The following is a 23,450-nucleotide window of genomic DNA, read 5'->3' as shown; positions in this document are numbered from 1 at the left end:
GATAATCATTTTTTTTTCTTTTCTCCTCTGAGCAGGAATAGCCCTGTGATTGCATGATGATGCAAAATGATGGAAACAGAATAGTCATATGTGCACACCAAAAAAATGTGCAGTTGCCTTTGTGGTGTATGCCTACACCCCACGTCTACAGACATATGAACTCACTGCAAAACTAGCAGAAGAAAAAGATCATGTGATTTACAGAATCACTTTGTGATTTACATCAAATTCACGTTAAGATTTCATGTAAGCTATTTCTCAATGAAGCTGAAGAAAAAAATGTACAGTAGACAATAAAACGGGGAGGAAGAAAAGACAAATATTCCTAAATGTTAAAAAGGTGGAGAGAAAGCAAGCCAGGCTCCTGGCACGGAGTCATTTGCAGGAAAAATAGGCAGGCATCTATGCATATATCTGAGAAAGCAAAAAATCACACCAAAAATTTTGTCCAGATGGTTCTAATTCTGTTCTGAGATATCCAATACTTTGTATTTCTCAGAGAGGAAATAGGGAGTTAAGTTACCTTTTAAATGTGCTCTTTATGTCTGTTTATTTTCTCCCACTTATAGCATTTATAGAAAATAAGTATAAAGTCACCATGCATACATTGTTTTAAAATTCAAAATTGGAAGCACAATATTTTATTCAATCAACAAATGGTAAAATTTTTAAAATATAAGTCCCTTCCAAAATACAGTCAGATAGGAGGACACATAAGATGTAGGTGGACAAAACTGAACCACTGTCATGTGCATCTACCACTATCTCCTTGTTATTGAAAAGCTGGAAGATTTTGATGAAGACACACAATAAAACCTAATCCTACCAAAGTTTCAGAATTGAATGTGAAAAACATTTCCTCCACTTTCTAAGATTTTTGGAATCCATTCCAATGAAACCTTTTAATCAATAAAGTAGTAGTGACATTTTGTATTACTAAATATCCTTCCCTTCTTCAAATTTCCAAGTCACATTTCTTTGAAAAGAAGCACTTACTGTTATGTTGCTTCCCTCTCTAGGAAAAGACTAGTTTTCTCCAAGGGTCTTGGCATGTTTTACACCAAAGAACATGCTTTGGGTTAAAGTCTGTTTTCAGTAATTCTGAGCAAGTGCTGATGGGAGAGCAGATATGTGTGGCATTTTTGTGACTCATCTCCACACAGTAGAGGTTATTACATCTACCTGAAGTGCTAAAATACCTGGCTTTGTCCCATGAAATCTTAATAGCAATCGGCTCAAGCAAAATCTAAAAATCTATACCTTATCTAAACTCTGTCACTATGGCCCAATCCCCCATGTGATGAAATCAGAACTTATCAATATGAATCCAAAGCCCTGACACCATTACAAGTAAGTGTTTCCCCACCTTACCCACATAAACACACCTAACAGAGGAAGCTTAACATCAGCATCCAACCACAACCAACTAAAGAAACCGCAACCTTACTGACCCTGGCACCCGAGTTCTACTTCCACCCTCAAGTGCACTTCCCATCACTGACCTAATGAGTCACTTCAGAGACATCACTGCCATCCTGAAGTTGTCCTATAGTGTGTCCTACAGGGCTAATGAAATACAATAACAAAGACATACAAAATGTAAGACCAAATTTTTAATATTAGAAGCAACAGATTTAAAGTTACATTTTAATAAATACAGGAAAAAAGAATTTAAAAAACTGTACATTTAACTGAAAGTGTCCATGTAGACAATTTATATAGAGAACTGCTATTTTAATCATAACTCCATATTCCCTGATGTGTGTATGCACACTCTGTCAGAATACCTTCAAGTCATTAATGTGATAAATGCGCTTGCTTCTTGCTGGTTAACTTGTCTAATCTAGGCTGGATTGAGGACAGTGCCACTCTCAGGGGATAATGGATATTTAAACTGTTTCTGTGTTTTGTTTTAATAACACTCAAAGTAGAGAACCCCGTCTCACAAAGGGATGTTGAGGGGAACAGGAGAAGGGATTTTAAAGCGACCTCAGCAAGCTCAGGATATTCATTTTTAACTTTTATCCAAAATGAAGCAAGTGATGCTGTACTTTCAAAATTCATTTTCAAGCCTTCATCAGCAGCCAGCTTTAGCAAGTCACCCCAGAGGGTTATAGTTAGATTCAAATTCTCTCTTGATGGAAGAAATGGATTTTGGATCCAAGAGTTTCCTACGCGTGGATCCTCTTTTGATGGAAAATACAATTCAAAACAATCCAACAAGTTTGTAAGATGTTCCTTGACAACTCTTCGCAGATGGACGATATCAAGATCATGACCCGCTTCATGGATAACTGTTGTCAAGTTATGGAACATGTCATAGCAATTGGTGGAAACTCGGTTCCTCCACACTTCCAACTTCTGCTTTTGTCCTTCAATCTTATCAGCCATTGAAAAACATGTTGCATTCTTTCCCTGCATGGAAGCGTTAAGATCATTAAAAATACTGAAGATATCAGATAAATAAGCAAGTCTGGCTGTCCAATTCACATCTTTGAAAAGTTGGGACCAAACTGGTTTCTTGCTTTGCAGAAATACGAAGAGTTCATTCCGTATTTCAAACATTCTTGATAGAACTTTTCCCCGTGATAACCACCGAATCTCAGCATGCAGTAACAGTTGCTTATGATCAGCTTCCATATTGTCACATAATAAGGAGAACAATCTTGAATTTAATGCATTAGACTTTACATAATTCACAATTTTTACTGTGTCAGTAAGCACACTATTCAGTTCAGCTGATATGTTTTTCATAGCCAGACTTTCTCGATGGATGAAGCAATGTGTTATTTTACATTCTGGTGCAAGCTCCTTAATCTGGGTAACCACTTCAGAATGTGTTCCTGTCATGGAAGCTGCACCATCAGAACATACTCCTACACAAAACCTAAATTCCAGACCACACTTGTTGACAACGTAATTCTTCACAGCTTCATACAGTTCTGAGCTAGTTGTGTTTGTTGGTAAAGAGGCTGAGAAGAAGAATTCTTCCTTTATATCATCATCATGTTCAAATCGCACATACACCAAAAGAATGATCATGTTAGCAATATCTCTGCATTCATCAAATTGCAATGAAAAATACTTTGCCTCTTTTATTTGCTCTATGAGTTGGTCTTCCATATCACTGGCCAGTTCCTGAATGCGTCGAGCTATGGTGTCATTAGAAAGTGGCACCTGAGCCACCTTCTTCGCTGCTGACTCACCCAGCATCTCCAGGCAGACTTCTTTGATGCAGTCTTTCACCAGCGTCTCAGCGATTGTGTATGGCGTTTTTGACTTGGCAACTGGGAGCGCCACTTTATACGAAGCCCGCAGAGCACTGATGTTTATGTGAGAAACATTAAACACCTGCTTTGGTTGGCTTTTTAATTCACTACTCTTTTTTTCAAAGAATTCTTTTGGTTGTGAACTTATTTCTTTATGTTTTGAATATAAATGCCGCTTAAGTTTTGATGGTTTCATTGCTTCATTAGCCAATATATCTCCACAAATAATACACTGTGGTTTTAGCACTTCACCATCAATTATGGCTACAAAACCAAACTCGATATATGAGGGATCATACTTCCGAGTAAAACTTGTATGAACTCTTCTGGTTTTTACTTCTTCTGGGCGACTTCCATCCTTACCATTTCTTCTACTACTGCTACCATATTCAGAAAAGGTATGTTTTTTCTTGACAAAAAAGTCCAGCGAAGCTTGTTTCACCATCTGCAGATTAGGATTAAAAATAAGTAACACCAATTTTACTCTCCTCCTTTATCGAATACATTAAACTACAAATTAACAACTAGGCTTGAAAAAAAAAAACTAGGCTTGATTAAAAACTTAAAAAGTTTTAAAATTGTAAAGAAAATAAATAAATGTTTACATTTCTGAGTTACAGCAGACAAACTAGCCATAAAATGTCATACGTTGTAAATGTGCTTGACTGGTGTGCAACTCCCACCACAGTGACTGGCCCTGAGGTTAATGATACCCAAACTGGCCTATATTGAATTCAGAAATATGAGTTCATTAATCTGTGTCCAGGTACTACAGCGATGTCAAATTGTTATAACTTTCTAAAGACTCTTGATTAGTATACCTTCCCATCTGTGGACTAGTAGAAACAGTCTGCAGACCAGCACTGACCTAAAGATCATACTCTGGGTACCACTGGCCCAAGTCATGTGTAACCTCCATATTTCAAAACTCTAAACTGGACATACATTAACTCTACTTTATAAAACATACTGAATTAAAATAAACCTCTTTGGACTTATCTCATGTTGTCCATTTAAATCTGAAAACTGAGCTTTTTCTCAACCCAAACCCCTTATCTCAAAACCACACTGATCATCCCTCACCCTTCCTAAATACTTCTTCACTTGACTCGAGATGCCTTTCTTAGCTTACCTCTCCACCCAAACTCATATACAATGACAACATTAAGTTTGGCTTTTCTCACATTCATCCTCCTACAGAAACCCACCCTTACACAACCACTTATCCCCTAGATCTTAGCTTTTTTGTTCCCCCGCAAAAATGTCTGACACCAGAAAGGAGTGAAAGAGACATTGTCATCACCCCACACAACAAATAAAGCAGCATTCAAGGTTGTAAGTTTCAACCCCAAAAAAGGATTGGTGCGAGGCATTAACAGTAATGGGCTTTTCTCGAGAAAACAAATCCAAGTTGGCCAAACTGTGTGTTAGCATATATACCACACCAAAACATTCTTACCCATCACAAGCACAGGGAGGTGTAATGAAGCTCTTCCCCAGCAGAGACTCAGACTCTTACCCAATCTCCTACTTTGTCTGATGAGAATGGTGTCTCTGACAGCTTCAGCATTTTGGAAGGTTGACCAGTTGAACTTCTTTGGATCTCATCATGTTTTCTTTTCATTGTAGTGGTCTCATAGCAGAGACTACACGTTATTTTGTGAGGACAGCCCTCAGTGTCATGTTGAGGGGGCACCCCACAGATTGCATGGACATTTCTATCACATAACACACAACTATAAGCACCTGAGCACACCTTCTCACAAACTATACAGGATAAAAACTTAAGTCTGCTTTCTGGAAGGTTTTTCATGCTCCTGGAAGGAATAGCTGTAAGATTCTCCTCAACATCACTACTATCCGTGCCAGTCTCGACGTTCTCCTCATACTGAGCTCCTGGTGTATATTCTAATTCTCTGTCAACCTGCTCTAATTCACGTTCTGGATTCAGGCTGGCAATAAGCTCTTCTGTCAACTGAGAATGACACAGGCCTAGCTTAGCTTCAGAGCTAAATGTGCCTTCAAATGGAATCTGTTGCATGCCTCGGTGATAGGGCTGATTTTGGGTCATTTGAATGAACCACAAAAATTCAGCCCAGTGTGATGAATTGTTAGTTTGCATCCAGGAGATAATCCTATTTTGGATATTCTCATTAGTTTGATTCATAGCACTTTGGCTTTGACAGGGCTGAGGCTTCCCATGGACAATTTTCAAGTCTGGCCAAATATTACTAAGTTCACCGACAATCTGGCTTGAAAATTCCCTTCCATTGTTAGATTGCAGGACACTGGGTGCTCCGATAATTGTAAAAATATCTAAAAGAGCATGTGCAATTTCCTTAGGCCTTTTAGATTTTAGTGACCGCAAAAAACTCAACTTTGTATGAAGGTCTTGATAATGCATGATGAATTTATACTCCCCGTCAGGACTCGATTGCATATCTATAAGATCCACTTGGCATCTTGAATTAACTTCCTTAATTGGCTTTGATGTTAGAACTTTCTTGAGTTTTGAATTTTTCTGTTGGCATGGTTTGCAGAGTGTCAAGTATAGCATTATAACTTCCTTCGTGATGTTCTTGTATTTTGCTTGTAATTCTTTTTCCATGCGGGTACGCCCACCATGTCCAATGCTGAGATGGGTATCATGCAGAATGTCAAATAACTCCTCACTGTGTAAGTAATACCGTACTTTATCTGTTTCCCCATTTATAGCCTCAATCAGCTTTTCATTTCCCTGTACAAGGGTCACATCAAATCTAGCCAAGCGACGGTAGTCAACTGATTCCTTTCTTGCCTTTGCTTTTGCCTCTTTCACTTCCCTTATTAATTGACAGTACTTTGCTTTAGAAAATATCTTGGTATTATTACTTTTGTTTTCCAATAACACTGCTAAGCTTCTGAAGAACTTCTCTCTCATGTTTTCTGGTTTGACTTCTGGTTCATGAGTGTCTAAGGTATTGGGGTTATCATCACCACCCATGCTTTGAGACATCATGGAAAGCCACAAAAATGACCCTAAAATATAAAGAAAAAACAATTAGAATATCTGGGAATATAATTTGAAATATATTCATTGCCCAAGTAGCCACTAGAGCTCGGGGTAGAAATAGAGGCTACAGGCACACAAGTTGGTTAGGGAGTCCAACCTTGGAGGAAGAGAAGCCAAATGAAGAACCCAGCCAGGAACAAAAAGTTCTGATATAGTAAAGGTAAAAAGTCAGGATGTGACTTTCCAGAGCAGTATGTGGGATTAGCCTTAAAAGTAAAGCACTGTTTTATGCAAAACAAGCAGCAAATTGATGTTATTATTTATTTATTTAGTACAAAAGACAATTTTTTGGGCTAGAGAAGCCTCAGCAATTCAGTAATAGATTTTTTTAAAGATTTATTTATTTATTGTAGAGAGAGAGCGAGCATGCACGCACGAGTAAGTGCAGGGGGAGGGGCAGAGGGAGAGAGTCTTAAGCAGGCTCCATGGTCTGGAGCCTGATGTGGAGCTCCATCTCATAACCCTGAGATCAGGACCTGAGCTGAAATCAAGAGCTGGATGCTTAATCAACTGAGCCCCCCAGGTGTCCCAGTAATAGTTTTTTTTTAAAAAAATGCCTGAGACTATACCACATTTTGTTCTATTAAGACAGGCTAGCTGTTACAGCAACATCTGGGATGTAGGTTTCAACATCATACACTTACATCAGCTCACTTTTGAGGCTTGTGAAACTATAAACCCAATACAAGTATCCTTATTATTAATTTTAATAAATATATAGTAGTAGATGAGCCTGAAGTAGTGAAAACTCTTTGACTTAATATAGGACATTAAAATAAATGTTTAGAACATTCATAGTAACAGAAACATTTAGAATAACTCAAGCCTAGCTAGTCTTAAGGAAACTATTTTTTAAAAAAAACAAAAAGAATAATTTGGGATTAGCACATCACCTCTAGACAGTGTTATGGGAAAAATACTTTCTCTCAAGTCAACATTGTTTATACTACCAATCTGCATACCAAGTTTTAAACTGGTGAATTTAAATCATTCTCAAATTTTCATAATTTCCAAAACTACATTCAAATTAGTGATATGTTACTGTGAATCTGGCCTCACTTAACTCTTAGTTCTTCCAATAAGACTCCCATAAGCTTAATTTAAACTCACCAGTAAGTTCTCCTTTCCTGAAAAAAATAAATTTACTCATAACACAAACCAGCATGTAACATTTTATCCTTTAACTGTTCCATATGTAGAACTAAAACACTAAGTTTCTAAAGAAGCAGGAATCACTAATTTCTCCAGCATCTTTTCCATTATCTAACACATGACCACACAGGCAAGTGATAGATAAAAATATGCTAATTTTATAATGAAGATGAAAACACTCATGGTAAGTGTGATCCCAAAATATGATTGACAAGGTGTTCATACGGAGGGTGTTTCTTCTACACTAATATATTTTGTGCCATGCTGTAGAGACATAAGCAGAAAAGGCAGACAAACAAGGATGAATTTGGGATGGGGGGGTGGGGAATACAGGGCAATGTAAATGAGAACCAAGAGCATAGGAGGTCCAGAGTTAGGAGAACAATATTAGTAGGTCTAGGATAAAGAGAGACTGCCTAGGACTTTAAGAGATGAAAAACTTCTATCAATTATACTTAAGTCTTCTGGAAAAGACAACTGCTCCAGAAGCAGGCCAGCCAGTGTTCCTTCCTCCACTACACATTACCCTATTAACAGTCCTTGAAGTGCTAAGGACACAGACTTCACAAATTCCATTCTCTCTAGTAGAATTTCTAAGTAGTATTTCCAAGTCTTAAATATCATACGTGACAAAAATTGGAGCAGAGCCTATAGAAATGGGACCTATGGCTATACTGATAAGCGCTTAACATTCATCCACAGATGCACCTCTGGTTTATCCACAAGTAATTAATTCCACTGCAAAATATCCACAGAAAAATCTTGTATTCAACGGTTTCTTACACAATCACCTGGCTGCTTAATTCAATTCCTTTAATAGCATCACACAACCCTGGCTGACTTTTCCTCCAGCTATATTCAGTAAGGTAGTGATAGAAGGAGGTTTGATAACTTCTCAGCAACTAGATCCTTCCCGCTTTCAGATCTCATCCTCTTTTCCAGACTAAATGATCCTCACCATTACCTTGCAGTGGGTGTGGCTCTGGAGATTCACATTCCATGCTGTCTTCCACAGACTGGAACTGGGTCCCCAAGGACTCCTTTGCGGTATCCAGAGGAGTCCTTTCCTCCACAGACGTCTCTGGCCTATGTGTGCTCTGTGAGACCTGAGGACAAACAGTGCATTTGGAAATTAACATACCGCACAAACCGCAGAACATTCTTCTACTGAAATAGGATGTAAGGAGAAAAAGTCTCCACTGAATTCTGAAGAGGAGTGCAAGACAGAGTAAGAAGAGGCTAATAAAACCAGAGCCACATAACACAAACTGTCCCCCCGGACAGAAGCTGATACCCATCCCTGTGGTTTCTGTTTGGGGAAATAACAACAGAAACACATTAGAGAAATCCTCCGTACGCTGTGGTAATTAAAAGTAAATTGTAAATGGATTTCAGTATGAGTAATTAAAAATAAATATTTGTGGTGAGGATTATGCAAATTAGCTAATAGTCACTAATGAGCTATTCAATCCAGGAAGGAATCTGACAGTTGTTTTAGAATAAATGTGGAAAATCATTACCCCAGTGGTACGGATGGGAAAAAGGAAATCACCTTGGGTAACAGTGTTGGGTGAAAAAGAAACATTATCGGGATCCCTGGGTGGCGCAGCGGTTTGGCGCCTGCCTTTGGCCCAGGGCGCGATCCTGGAGACCCGGGATCGAGTCCCGCGTCGGGCTCCCGGTGCATGGAGCCTGCTTCTCCCTCTGCCTGTGTCTCTGCCTCTCTCTCCTTCTCTCTCTGTGACTGTCATAAATAAAAAAAAAAAAAAAAAATTTAAAAAAAAATAAAAAAAAAAAGAAAAAGAAACATTATCTTCTCCTCACACTAATCATCTTGTATATGGTTTATAATTAAATTTCCCTAACTGTCCCCAAAATATATTTTATGGTTTTTTAACTCTGTGAAACAATGTTTATACATTGTTTTTGGTTATTACATCTTTTGATTCTTTTTTTTTAAATTTTTTTTATTTATTTATGATAGTCACACACAGAGAGAGAGAGAGAGGCAGAGACATAGGCAGAGGGAGAAGCAGGCTCCATGCACTGGAAGCCCGACGTGGGATTCGATCCCGGGTCTCCAGGATCGCGCCCTGGGCCAAAGGCAGGCGCTAAACCGCTGTGCCACCCAGGGATCCCTCTTTTGATTCTTTTATTTTTTTATGTTTTTTAAATTTTTTTTAAATTTTTTTATGATAGTCAGAGAGAGAGAGAGAGAGAGAGAGGCAGAGGGAGAAGCAGGCTCCATGCACCGGGAGCCCGACGTGGGATTCGATCCCGGGTCTCCAGGATCGCGCCCTGGGCCAAAGGCAGGTGCCAAACCGCTGCGCCACCCAGGGATCCCCCACTTTTTTTTCTAGCACATCCATGCTTTCCACAACAATAAACACAAGGACCACATTATATCTTCCCTGTCCCAGATCTAGTTTCAACTATGTTCCCAAGAAGTCGATTCATTCTAGAGCAACAGTGTTAGTAACAAAGACAGAGTAGTAGGTAGGCTCATTGTTCATGGTGTGTCATCCCTTCCAGGCCCTTTCCTGGGTAGAGCTGGCAAATATAGTCCTAAATTATCATGAATTCAATTCAATTTCAACACCACAAGATTTACCTCCTCTTTCCATACTCCATTTTAATATGTCTCTCTGGCAGTGAAACAAAGCCTAGTTCAATACAATGTTTATATTTACTCATTTGCTGTAACCTACAATAAACACAAAAGTTTCAGAATTACAATGCTTGTAGAACACTCAACAACATACCTACTGAGTAAAATCTGTCTTTGCAGCTTTATATGTCCAAAGGCAGTATTCCACTGAGATTATGTAGTCAGAATACAGTGTTCAAGTTACCTGAATTATTTTTTTGCTATTATTAATTTGATATACAGGTGAGTTCATTTGTTTGTGTTTAATCATTTTGAATTTAACATTATTTTTAAATACTTAAAACATTTACATGATATAAAAAAATCAAAATATATATTCAGAGAAGTCTTGCTCATATTCTACTCCACCCTACCCACTCCCATAAGAAACTATTTTTGGAAAAAAAAAAAGAAACTATTTTTGTTGTTGATGGTTTACCCTTTATTTTTACAAGAATAAATAAAACATATATATACACACACACTAACACTGGTACATATGTGTATACATAATATATACAAATTTAATGCAAATGTGTACTTTTTTTCATACTATATATAGTTCACCTTCTCTCTTTTTCACTTAATATAAAAATACTATCTGAAAGTCATTTCATACTAGTCCCTAGATAACCTTCCTCATTCTTTTTTATGTGTACATGATGCCACATTATACTGATGCACAGTAGTTTATACACACATATGCACAATCACTCTATGGATGACCATTTAAGTTGTTTACGATATTTTGCTTTTACAAAGAAATAGCTGCAACAAAAAAACATGTCTATGTTCTCTTATTTGTAGATGTGTATATTCAAAGTAAATTCCCAGAAAGATTATTGCTAGGTCAATCAGAGGGTAAATGCCCAGATGTCAGATGGTGCCAAAATCTTCTCCCGCTGCCCCCATGGGGATGGTACCGTCTTGTACCAGCAATGTAGGGACAGGACCCATCTTCCTAATTAGACCAACAGACTGTGGTGGCCCAGCTTTTGAATTTTTGCCATCTAATAGGTGATAAAGGGTACTTCAGTGTAGTTTTGTTCCTTTATGACTGAAGTGGAACATCTCGTACAGTTAGAAGCCATTCAAGGGGTGCCTGGGTGGCTCAGTGGTTGAGTCAGGTTGTGATCCCGGGGTCTTGGGATCGAATTCCGCATCAGTCTCCCTGCTGAGAGCCTGCTTCTGCCTATGTCTCTGCCTCTCTGTGTCTCTCATGAATAAAAAAATCTTTTTAAAAAAAGTCATTCATTTATCTATTTATGAAACCTGCTCATGTCTCTTGAGGATTTTTTTGCACTTCTGTTTAAAAAGATTAGCTTTTGGGGATCCCTGGGTGGCTCAGCGATTTAGCGCCTGCCTTTGGCCCAGGGCATGATCCTGGAGTCCCGGGATCAAGTCCCACGTCGGGCTCCCGGCATGGAGCCTGCTTCTCCCTCCCTCCTGTGTCTCTGCCTCTCTCTCTCTCTCTATCATGAATTAATTAATTAATTAATTAAAAATAAATACAAGATTAAAAAAAAGATTAGCTTTTATCTATGACATATATTACAAACATTTTTACTAATTTATTACTTTAATTTGCTTGTTGGGGTTTTTGTTTTACATTTATAAATTGTTTCACAAAGAAAAATTTCTTGGTATTACTTCTGGATTTTGAGTAATTCTATACACCCAAATAATAAAAAAAGTCATTCATGTTTTTTATCCTAGTACTTGGGTGTTTAAAATACTATTAACTTTAAAAATTCATTTTCTATTAAGTTTTGGGTTTTAGGCAGCACAGTCATCTTCACTGGGTATAGATGAACCTAAGATACAGTAATACTCTATTAAGTTATTACCTAATAGGGTCATCCCCTCAGAATTCAGGTGCATGCACATTAGCTGGTGGGTTGTACTCCTCAGCTTCCCTGGGTTCTGTTTGCTTATTTTCTTCTACTTATCACTGGCATATGGAATCTCTGGCTCTGCTTTGGTCTGAAATTTTGTGTTACCCCTACTACAAGTCACATGTGAAAATCCCAACACCCACCTAGATGGTTTTGGGAGATGGAGCCTTTGTAAGAAAATTAGATCATAAAGATGGCGCCTTCATGACAGAGATTAATCCTCATAAAAGATCTCGCACAGAGCAGCTTAAGCCCCTTTCTGCCATACAATGAAAAATCTGCAATGGGAAGAGACCCCCCACCTAACTGTGATGGCACCCTTATCTCAGACTGCCAGCCTCTAGAACCATATCTGTTTGTTTACATCGATATTTTGTTACAGGAACATGAACAAACTCAGACTCATATTTTATTGATGATGTGGTTAAATAAGGAAGAGGCTGAATACAAGAGAACATCAATGCTCCAAACAGGTTTATCTAGCAGGAATATTCAGAAGAAAAGTTGTTGCTGCTAACTTCAAATTAACACTACCTTTAATATAAAAGCATGGTTACCTCAGAATTATCCATATAGCACCGTTGGTTTGATTAGGTTTCACTTTCTTTGGAAATCAGAAGCTCTTTTAGCCTTTGTGTAAATTGATTTACTAAATATCAGTAAAATATGAATCTATACATTCAGCTGTGACACCATCCAGTATGTATGTTTTCCTGGACTGTGTTACAGTCTAACTAACATCAGCTTGTGCTAAGTCTGGAAGTAATAGTGTACAACGGGGAACATCACAGAAACCCAGGAAGGTGGCTAATGGCTCACTGGTTGGCACAGTTTGTTATCAGAAACTCTGAATGTTCTTGTCTGGCATTTCAATCACTGTAACACTGTGTTTGTTATCAACTTACATTATCTTTTTCCACTGAAATAGTGTATCTACATATAACCTTTCAGATGAAGTCTGAAGCATCAATGCCATTCACCAGGAAAAAAAAAATGAGAAAAGTTGTGTGCTGGGGTGTTATGCTACCCTAGTTTAGGAGACCTTTCATTGACTTATAGACTTCTACTCATTTCACCTATAGACCTTTATAAGCAACAAGTAAACTGGGAGTGAAGATGTGCTAGGTAGATTCTATTCTAAATCTCTGCCACTGTGAAATCTAATGAAAGCAGATTAATGAAAATCTGTATTCAACAGCCAATAATAACCTCCTATAGTTGTCTCAAAAGAATAGTCTCTGGGATTAATCACATCTCTATGGTTAATTCTAAAACAGAGCAAGAATAAAAGTTAAAAAAAAAAAAGTTGTCATCTCCCTAAGAACAGATATTCTGATTTGTATTTACTTAATAAACCTTACAGTGAAAAGAACACCAAAATCAGGCTTGGACTTTCCAGTTGGAAGTTCTGACTATGGCACCTGATCCCATCTCTCTGAGTCTGCTACTCACAGGGGAAGTAGCCTGGCCACTTCACATTCCTGCCACACCTGCTTTCCTGTGCAATAGCCTCATAGAAGCCATACTGCAACCCAACCAAACATTTCAATAGTCTGCCTTACCAAATATTCTTGAGGACAAAACAAAGAAGAAAAATTCATCTATTGGGACGCCTGGGTGGCTCAGTGGTTGAGCATCTGCCTTTGGCTCAGGGTGTGATCCGAGAGTTGGGGATCGAGTCCCACATTGGGCTCCCTGCAGGAGGCTGCTTCTCCTTCTGCCTATGTCTCTGCCCCTGTCTCTGTATATCTCTCATCAATCAATCAATCTTAAAAAAAATGATCTATCAATATATAAGACACTGGTGTGGAAACCCAATCAATCCATGCTCTACCACCTACTTGGCCTCAAGTACCCATGCTCTGCATCTAACTTCAAAATTCAAGTAAAAATTTAGCTTATCCTCTGGTAGGCATTTACAAACTTGGTTAACTCTGAAAATTTCCCTCACTATGTCTTGGCTTTACAAAAATAATTCCTCATTCACATGACATACAAATCTAAATATGTGCATGTAGTCAAATATCCTAGCCTATCATGCAGGAGACATCACAATGGGATAAAAATATTTTATTTAATACAATTTTTTAGGTTTATTTCAGAGAAAGAGAGAGAGAGAGTGAGCATGCAATCAGGGGGGAAGGGGAAAAAGACTCAGACTCCCTGCTGACCCTGGAGCATGATGCAGGGCTCGATCCCAGGATGCTGAGTTCATGACCTGAATGGAAACCAATAGTTGGATGCTTAATTGACTGAGCCACCAAGAGCCCTGTAACTAAACAGTTTTTAATTGACGTATTATATGCTTAGAAAAAAGTACACAGCTTAAAAGCACAGAGCTTGATGATTTAACACAAAGTGAACCAACTAGGTAAAAAATTAGAACATGATCAGCAACTCCAGGGCTATTCGTGTGGGGCGCCGGGTGGCTCAGTTGTTTAAGCATCTGCCTTTGGCTCAGGTCATTGAGAAGTGGGCCCAGCACTGGCCTCCCTGCTTGGCAGGGAGTCTGCTTCTCCCTCTACCCCTGCACTCTGCTTGTGCATTCTCTCTCTCTCTCTGTCAAATAAATAAAATCTTTTTTTTTTTTTTTAATGTTGTTATAAGGGACATCTGGGTAGCTCAGCTGTTGAGTGTCTGCCTTTGACTTAAGGTGTGATCCCAGGTCTGGGAATGGAGTCCCACATCAGGCTCTCTGTGAGGAGCCTGCTTCTCTCTTTGCCTATCTCTGCCTCTCTCTGTGTCTCTCATGAATAAATAAATAAAATCTTTTAAAAAAATGGTTATGATTTTTGTCTTTAAAAATAAAAAATGAGGAACACTTGGGTGGCTCAGCAGTTGAGCATCTGCTTTTGGCTCAGGGATTGATCCCAGGGTCCTGAGATAGAGTCCCACATCTGGCTCCCTGCAAGGAGCCTGCTTCTCCCTCTGCCTATGTCTCTGCCTCTCTCTTTGTCTCTTATGAATAAATAAATAAAATCTTTCAAAAATAAAAAAAATGAAAAAAGTACAGTCCATGCCAACATTCAGATGTCAACTAGTGAAATGTTATGCTTTAAAATGTAGAAATTATAGATAATTGTATATTCATCAGCAATATCCATGAATAGAAGCAATTTTGTTTCTAGCATTGTCATCCTACTCTCCCAAAATTTATCAACTGAATAAAGATGATTGGAGTATGCACAGTGATTAGGATTAAAAACATAAGACACTGGAAAAACTTTCCTGACCCACCTAACATCAAACCGTGACTACTGTAGATTGTAGGACAATAGTGTTGTTCTTTTGCCCCCTCAATTCTACAGATCAGTGGATTCATGGAGGAAAAAAAAACTCTCAGAACTGTGAACTATTTCACAGTTACTTGAATAATTTGAATAATTCAAATTCACAGGCAGAACAAGACACTCAAACAGTCTAAATTAATAGTAAAAGGTGTAAATGGTAGAACTTGTTCTGCTGCATGGCTAGGAAATGCCCATGGATACTGAACCCAAATTATAACAGACCAGAATATTCCAAAAGCAAAAACTCAGTGATGTATGAGGAAATGAAAGGCAAGGTTTAAGGAATTCACGTGTCAAGGTCCTTTCCCAGCAGGACCCACGTTATAAATTTACACACTTCCTAGACTGTGCAAAGTGTTTAAGAAACTAAACCAATCTCCTTTAAAACAAATTCAAATTCAAAAAACAGATGAGCCAGTTTCCTTGGTAAGGTTTTCCCTTCCCTGATCTTAGGAATACAATATCCTACATAGATTGGTTTGTATAAAAAATGGGCTGTGTTTCAATTGCCGAAATCCTTCCCTAACAGGAGGAGGCAGGGTCCTAGAGTAAGGATAGAAGTCATCTGGAGAACAGGGGGAACCCGGTGCTTATAGTAATCATACCAATTTCGTAAAGCTAATATAAGCACAACTCTTAGAGCAACTAAGATATGAAACCAGACATCCCTACAGCTCCTTGCCAGTCCTCTCCTGCTGATTCCTCCTCTCCCACAGTGGGTATACGCCTGTCTGCTTGCCAACTCAAGCAGTCCTGCAAGGACCCCCACCACCAGGGTTTAAAGGGTGACATGCGATGGCAGTAACAAAGTAAAAGCCAAAGTTACCTCAAACTGGTTATGATGATCGCTTGTCTTTCACTCTGATTCCTGGCTTTTATTTTTTAAAATGCCTAGTAAGAAAGTTTTAGTTGTAAAATCATGTAGTAAATATGGCTGTATTCATTAGAAATGCATATATTTCCCCATTAGTTAGAACACTTAACTAACAGTGACTTAAAAAAAAAATAGGGGTTTATTTTTGTCACATGACAAAAAGTCCAGGGGAGGGCAGGTGTGTGCATCGCCTCACTCACTAATGGTTTGGTGGGGACCCCAGCTGTGGTTTTATCTCCACTCTGCTATTCTTAACATACAGTGTTCTCCTCATGCTTATCATCATTCATGGTCCCCAAATGGCTACCACGGCTCCAGATACCACATTTAGATTCAAAACACGAAGTGGGAAATAGTGAACTAAACACATCTGTTCCATTTTATAAGGAAAGTAAAAGCTCTCCCAGAAACTCCCAGAAAACATGCCTATCGCGCCTGGCCAGAGCTAGGCTGCAGAGCCAACTCTAGTACAAGGAAAGCTGGGAAAATATCTAGGTAGCTACATTGCTGACATGAGCAAAATCAACATTAAAAAATGTTGGGAAGGAAGAAAGAAGGGAAGACTAGATACAGGTTTCCCTTGCTATACAGAAGTAGAGAGTTCCTAGGAAAACTAATGTAAGCCAAAATGGCATAAGGCAAACAGTGTCCCTCACTTTCTGTCAGTTCACATTGGGCTACTTCCCCTGTACAAAAGACCTACATTCGTTCCTGGTTTTACTCACCAGAAGAAATCCAAAGAGGATTTTCATTTTTATGAAGAAGAGGCATTACTGTGCTAATGCAGGTAAAAATGCAAGTAAAGTGGTGTAAAGTGAAGGGGTATAAAGCCAACTGTCTGAATGCAGGGGATAACTGTGTTCAGCTGGCAGCAACATTCCTTAACAAAGCTAAAAGAGGAAAATCCGAAAGTAACAGGCACATTTTAAGGAAAAAAACCAATACTGTTCATTTGGAACAAAGGGACAAGGTGTGCTGGCTAGAGTAAGAGACTGCTTATACAGGCATCTATGTTATAATAAGTGAACTCATGAAGAAACATGCTTTCTACAAAACTGCACAAAAAATACCAAGATTTTTGGAGAAAATAAAGTTACAGGGTAGACTACTGAACATCTATACAACTCTGTCACCAGAGCACTAATAAAACGATAGCAATTCTAGTAAAAATAAAAGCATAGTCAAAAAGATATAAAGAATTATTACATCTCATATAGGACTTTACCTTACAAAGGCAAAGTTATTGTGTTAGAAAGAGGTATAAGGAAAGGGTGAAGCAAGGGTAGAGACACTGTCATAAGAAGTTCAGGTGGAGGGGCACGTGGGTGGCTCAGGTCATGATCCCTGGGGTCCTAGGACTGAGCTCTGTATGGGGTATGGGTCTCCTTGCTCAGTGGGGAGTCTGCTTCTCCCTCTCCCTCTGCCCCTCCCCACCTTTTCTCTCAAATTAAAAAAAATTCATGTGGAGAAGTATTTGCACATTTTCCAAGAAATGTAGTGATTTTATTTTTTTTTAATTTTTTATTTATTTATGATAGTCACACACAGAGAGAGAGAGAGAGAGAGAGAGGCAGAGACACAGGCAGAGGGAGAAGCAGGCTCCATGCACCGGGAGCATGACGTGGGACTCGATCCCGGGTCTCCAGGATCGCGCCCTGGGCCAAAGGCAGGCGCCAAACAGCTGCGCCACCCAGGGATCCCTGTAGTGATTTTAGAAGAAATATAATAATGGTTCTGGCTCATCATCTTGCTTTTCCTTTAACATTGACCGAAAAAAGAGATACCTAGTGATACTTAGTTTTCATTCATAAAGCAGCAGCTTCTGTGGCTTCAACAAAACCTTACACATGAAGCTCCATCCCACTGTGTTTTGCATGGCCATCATCCTCCTCAGTCCACTGCTACTCCCGAATCATGCCTAAAGCACAAGGTGAGTGAGAAATGAACAGCATCACTTTCTTCCACACCCTCCATCTGTGCCTGAAACTAGCTGCTGTAGCTCTTACAGAGAGATCTTCTGCATGGGATTGCAGCAGCTCCCCATGATCTTCACACTCAACTTCTGATTCAGCTTCCTCCGCCAGAGCAATGCATCTCACCTGGATTCAGAAGAGCTCTTGTGAAGGTTCAAGGCCTTTAGAATCATTAACTAAATCAGGGAGAATTTTATGTTACACTCCAAGCAAGGCTTTTGTGACATCATTCCAAACCACTACAATATCATCAATGGCAAGTTTAATGTTGAATTGATTCCAGACTGCAAAAACTTTGTGTGTATATCACCCCTTGTAGGTGCAATAAATATCTGGAATGTTCTCCTTAAGTAATAAGCTTTAAAGGCTGTGATCACACTCTGATCAAGGGGCTGGAGCAAAGAAGTTATATTAGGAAGGAAAATGAGAACTTTAATATTTGAAGAAAATTCAGCAACTGTCAAAGGATGACTTGGATGGCTTATAATTCTTAAGAATTTTGAAAGACAATTTTTTCCTCTTGCAGTTGCTTTTTAAAAACATCACCTAAAAGATCAGTTAATATCCACCCTATTATCCAGCCTCTTCCACTAGAACTATAGTAGGCTAGTCTTTACAACTCCTTTCAAAGCTTGCAGGTAGGCAATGTGATGAACCACAACAGGCTGTAGCTTCGTATCTCCACTGACATTTACACTCAGCATAGCACCAGATGATCTTTTGTAGCCTCAAGCCCTCAAATGTATGTTTCTTCCTTTGAGATATAGGCTCTTGAGGGAATCTGCTTCCAAGAGAGCTGCTTTCATCAAAATTAAAAATGTGATCCAGGGTACAGCCTTCTTCATCAATCAAATTTCTTAACACTGGCAGAATGGTCTATAGCTCCCTCTACCTGCCCTCACAGCGTCACCAGAGAGCTTAACATTGTGGAAAGCATGGCGGTTCTTCAAGTCACTAAGCCAGACACAAATGAAGGCACTTCTGCAGGATTTCCAGCTTTTTTCTTAAGGTCTTTGTATATTGCTAGGACCTTGTCTTTGAGAAAGGCTGCCTCTGATTGCTTCTTCCTTTGGTACTCAATCCACACACTAACAGGTGTTCTATTTCTTCTACTTCCTTGGGCTTTGTTTTAACAAACTTTGTAGCACTGGATTTGTTCCACCTAGATACCTTTCTCTTATTTCCAAGCACTGTCTCCAGCACTATGACTGGAGACTCCTTCATGACAGTGCCACAACCAATGTCACAGGTTCTTCCATTTTTTTTTTTCAAAGTGTTTTATATTTTCAACCTTTTCTTCAATTGCTAAAGCTTCTTTTATGCTCACTAGCAGAAATTTTATCACCAGCACGCTTCGGTGGCACTTGTAAACCTGTGCTTGCTCACTTTCTCGAACACAAAAAAGTTTAGCGAAAGATACACAAAGATGGGAGGGAACCCTGCAAATAAACATTACCCAGAGATTGTGTCCAGGAAAGCCAAGAGGAAGGATGTGGAGGTGAATGCGCATTTGGCACAGTAGTATGTCTTCACAATTTGCTGCATTCTGCTGCAATCAGATACTTTCCATTCAGCTGCTCTTACTTGGTGGCCCCAAAACATCTACTTGCTGGTAAAATTCATGTATGAGTCAGCACCACTTCAGCATTATACTATGGACTCAGGTCCCTACTTATCAGTCTCATAGGAAAGATCTGACTTTCAGAAAAACGTGTTTTAATAGCTCAGACTCAGGTGGTTCAGGGGTTTAGCGCCACCTTCTGCCCAGGGGCCTGATCCTGGAGACCTGGGATCCAATCCCAGACCGGCTCCTTGCATGGAGCTTGCTTCTCTCTCTGCCTGTGTCTCTGCCTCTCTCTCTCTGTGTCTCTCATGAATAAATAAAATCTTAAAAAAAAAAAAAAAAGAAAGAAAAGAAAAAATAGCTCAGACTGTCTATATAATGTGTTCATATTTAAAGAGTCCAGAGAAATGTATGGATAGTATCATTAGAGAAATGTAAAAGTGTTTGGTGATAAGGCTCTATTATTCTCTATAATTACTGTCCTAGAACACAAGTATACTCTCTTAAAAATAATCTCTAGTGTAATAATGAAAGACCAAATTTTGGGCTCAATACACCTCCCATACCAACAATTCCAGGTACTAAAAAAGTATCTAGAAAATGATGCAATTAGTCTCTTTGTAGTACAGAAGACATTAAAGCCCTGAGAAGGTGTGATATGCCCAAGGTTACACAGCTCATTAGTGACAGGGCCTATTATGGAATTTAAATCTCACCATTCACTGTTTTCCTGATATTTCTATTAAATCTGGCTACTTCTTTGTCTCTCCTAGAAGGTACTCCTTATATTACACTAATTTGTTTTCACATATATTCAAAGTACTGCAACTCCTAAGAAGAGACAGCAACTTTAACTTCAGTCACTAAATAAATTTTCTACTGGTAAGCAAGAGATCAAGGTTTCCAATTTTGTTAAATCATCTACTTATTTGGACCAGCTCTCACAAGAACACTCTTACAGGGGCGCCTGGGTGGCTCAGTGGTTGAGCGTCTACTTTTGGCTCAGGTCGTGATCCCGCGGTCCTGGGTTCCAGGCCCACATCGGGCTCCCCTCAGGAAGCCTGCTTCTCCCTCTGCCCATATCTCTGCCTCTCTCTCTCTCTCATGAATAAATAGAATATTTTTTAAAAAGCTTTAAAAAAAAAACACCAAACACTGTTACTCCTTAAGCATGAACGGATTCCTCTACACGGGTGATCAAATGAGAATGCCCCAAAGCAGAATTTGCAGCCACCAGTGTGAAGTTAACAGCATGCACTCCACCGGGGACCCATGCCCCCAAATTCTCCAGGGAAGATGGCACCGTGCAAATCCTCACCTGTTGTCGGGGTTCGTCTAGCTCCCTCTCCAGGTCCTCCAGCACGGCCACCACCTCGTCCCCGCTCTCGGGGTGCTGCTCCCGCACCCAGGCCTGGAGCTCCTCGGGCAGGATGGTCAGGAACTGCTCCAGCACCAGCAGCTCCAGGATCTGCTCCTTGCTGTGGGTCTCGGGGCGCAGCCAGCGTCGGCACAGCTCCCGGAGCCGGGTGAGGGCCTCGCGGGGCCCAGGGGTTTCCTGGTAGCAGAAGTGCCTGAAGCGCTGGCGGCGGAGCTCCCTGGTGTGAGACAGACCCTTCTGCAGGCAGGGTTCTGGCTCCCACAGCGGGTCTTCGTCCTTCACCTTCACTCTGATAATATCCGCGTGCTCCTCTGCAGCCGGGCCAGCCTGCGCCGGGCGGAAGCCCGAAGCCGCGGCCATCCTGGTAGCTCTCCGTGCACCCGGCGGTCTGGGCAGACGCGCGCTCTCCGCTCCCCAGCCCCACTCGGTTAGGAAAGTCTCCGCGGTAGGGAAGCCGCCAGCACTGAGAGGTCACAGACGCCGCAGAGTGCGGGTTTCCGCGACAACTCGGGGCGCTGCGCGGGGCCGGTCCGCGGGAATGGAAGCCGTCCTCGGCGCCGACGGGAAGCCGGGAACACACGGCCTCTCACCTCACCTGCGGGGCACGACCGCCAGGGGACCGCGGCCGCCCGGGACCTCATGGCGCCGGCGCCCGGGACCCGGCGGCCAGACGCGGGGAGGGCCGCTCGGAAGCCAAGCCCGACGGCCAGGAGGGCAGGGGCTCGCACCTCGGCAGTCACCGCGCAGCCCCGGCCTCCCGTAGCCCCGGCCTCCCCCCCGCCCCCCGCTGCGGCCTTCTCCCGGCCGCAGCCCCCACCTCCCGGAGGCCGCAGCAGGCCCAGGGCCACCCTCCCGGCCGGCAGGGTTCCACACTCGTCGTCCCCGCAGCCCGCGCGTCCCCGCCGGCCGGGCGCACTTCCGGTCTGGACGCACTTCCGGTCCGCTCTAGGCTGCGGGCGGCGCGAGCTCTTGGTGGTAGTGGCCACCGGCGCTCGGGGAGCCCGGCTGCGTGGGCGTGTGTTGGGAAGCCGTGCACCTGTGCGGACGGCTCTGGGTTTCCTTGTGGGTCGGGCCGTGGGTGCTAGACGCCCGTGGGAGGGTACTCCTGCCGCGGCTGCGGATTGGCGGGCTGCACACCCAGCCGCTTCTAGCTCTTCCGAGGCCTCAGTCCTTCCCCGGCCGCCGCCAGCCGGACCTGAGGAAGAGCTAGAGGTCCAGCCTCGTGTCTCCAATCGTGGGTGGGCAAACCGCGCTCCACACCCAGGGGGCTCCCTCGGGGACGGCGGGGGCTCTGGCTGCTGCTCTGGCGGACGAGCGCGGCCCGAAACCGCCGGGAGACCGGTCCCAGAAACGGGCCTGCGCGCTCCGCTGTGCGTCCAGAGCCCCGGGAGCCCCTCGCTCGGGACCCCGGGAACCTCCCGCCGCTGCGCCCTCCTTCGGGCCGCACGCTCCGGTGCGCGGCGTCGACAGGTGAACGCAACGGCGGGGCCGGAGCGGGCGCCTCCCGGGAGACCGGTCGCTGAGGGGAAGGCAGCGGGCGGCGCGCCACGCCTGAGGCCCCGGAGCCTCGCAGGGCCGGCCCCGACTCCCTCCTGCCCCCCCCCCGCCGGACTCCGCCTGGTTAGCCGCGCTGCAGGAGTGATGGATCCCCAAGGAGTGCGGGGCAAACCGGAAGGGTGCCTTTCTCCATTGTCTTCCCTTCTACTTTGGTCCCTAATGATGACTCACATTCTGGCATTTCTGACCCAGGAGGCTTTGAAGAATCAGAACTTTTCTTTTGGAAATCTCGAAATTAAAAACTCTTAGCCCTTGGGTTCCGTAAGTGATCTCGAGTGAGTCCCTAAACCCAATGAAACTGTATATAAAATATTTCGTCAGATCTTCAAAGGAGCCTCTCCAGTTTCCTAGGCACTCTTAACGTGTTGCATGTATGTTTTGTGGTTTCCCCCAGCCAACTGCTAATGCTCTGCAGTCACCGATTCCATCTTCTATCCCTTTCATTTTCTGTATCCTGTTGTCACAGCCATTATGAGCACAGGGCGCAGTCATCAGGGAGTAAACATGACCTCTAAGGCCTCTATAGAAGGGCGCTAATTCCTTGATAAGTGTTTCACTTTTACTATCTAAAGTGATACACACCTGTAAACAACAAATTTCTATCACAAAAGTGAACATCGCAAAAAATGAAAAGCTCCTTTATCCCTTAATTCCATTTCTCAGAAAAAATCATGCCAATTTGGTGTATATTTCTCACACTTCTTTAAAAATGAATATAGGGTGTTGGGGCCAGGCGGGAAGAGAAACTCCTCAAGATGGCGGATACCCCAAATGGCTGAGGTTCCTGTCACCACCTCCA

General features: G+C 41.7%; 1 protein-coding gene across 2 annotated transcripts; it reads right to left on the bottom strand.

Annotated features, from left to right (window-relative positions):
- Nucleotides 1-1,598: 1,598 nt before the first annotated feature.
- SCAND3 (SCAN domain containing 3) lies at nucleotides 1,599-21,842 on the bottom strand. Of its 2 annotated transcripts, none has more exons than XM_055323206.1 (4): nucleotides 21,035-21,842; nucleotides 8,432-8,579; nucleotides 4,789-6,287; nucleotides 1,599-3,714 (listed from the first exon to the last, which is right to left on the bottom strand). In XM_055323206.1, the coding sequence occupies exons 1-4, from the start codon at nucleotides 21,452-21,454 to the stop codon at nucleotides 1,798-1,800; spliced, it is 3,984 nt and encodes a 1,327-aa protein (XP_055179181.1). In that variant the 5' UTR covers nucleotides 21,455-21,842; the 3' UTR covers nucleotides 1,599-1,797. The 2 variants fall into 2 exon arrangements, with proteins under 2 accessions (XP_055179181.1, XP_055179182.1); XM_055323207.1 differs by having other exon boundaries at nucleotides 8,438-8,579.
- Nucleotides 21,843-23,450: the final 1,608 nt, after the last annotated feature.

The sequence above is a fragment of the Nyctereutes procyonoides genome, unplaced genomic scaffold (assembly GCF_905146905.1).
Source record: "Nyctereutes procyonoides isolate TBG_1078 unplaced genomic scaffold, NYPRO_anot_genome, whole genome shotgun sequence".
Taxonomy (NCBI): Eukaryota; Metazoa; Chordata; class Mammalia; order Carnivora; family Canidae; genus Nyctereutes; species Nyctereutes procyonoides.
Note: the sequence above shows the minus strand (reverse complement) of the source record. Positions and strands in the feature narration are given on the sequence as shown.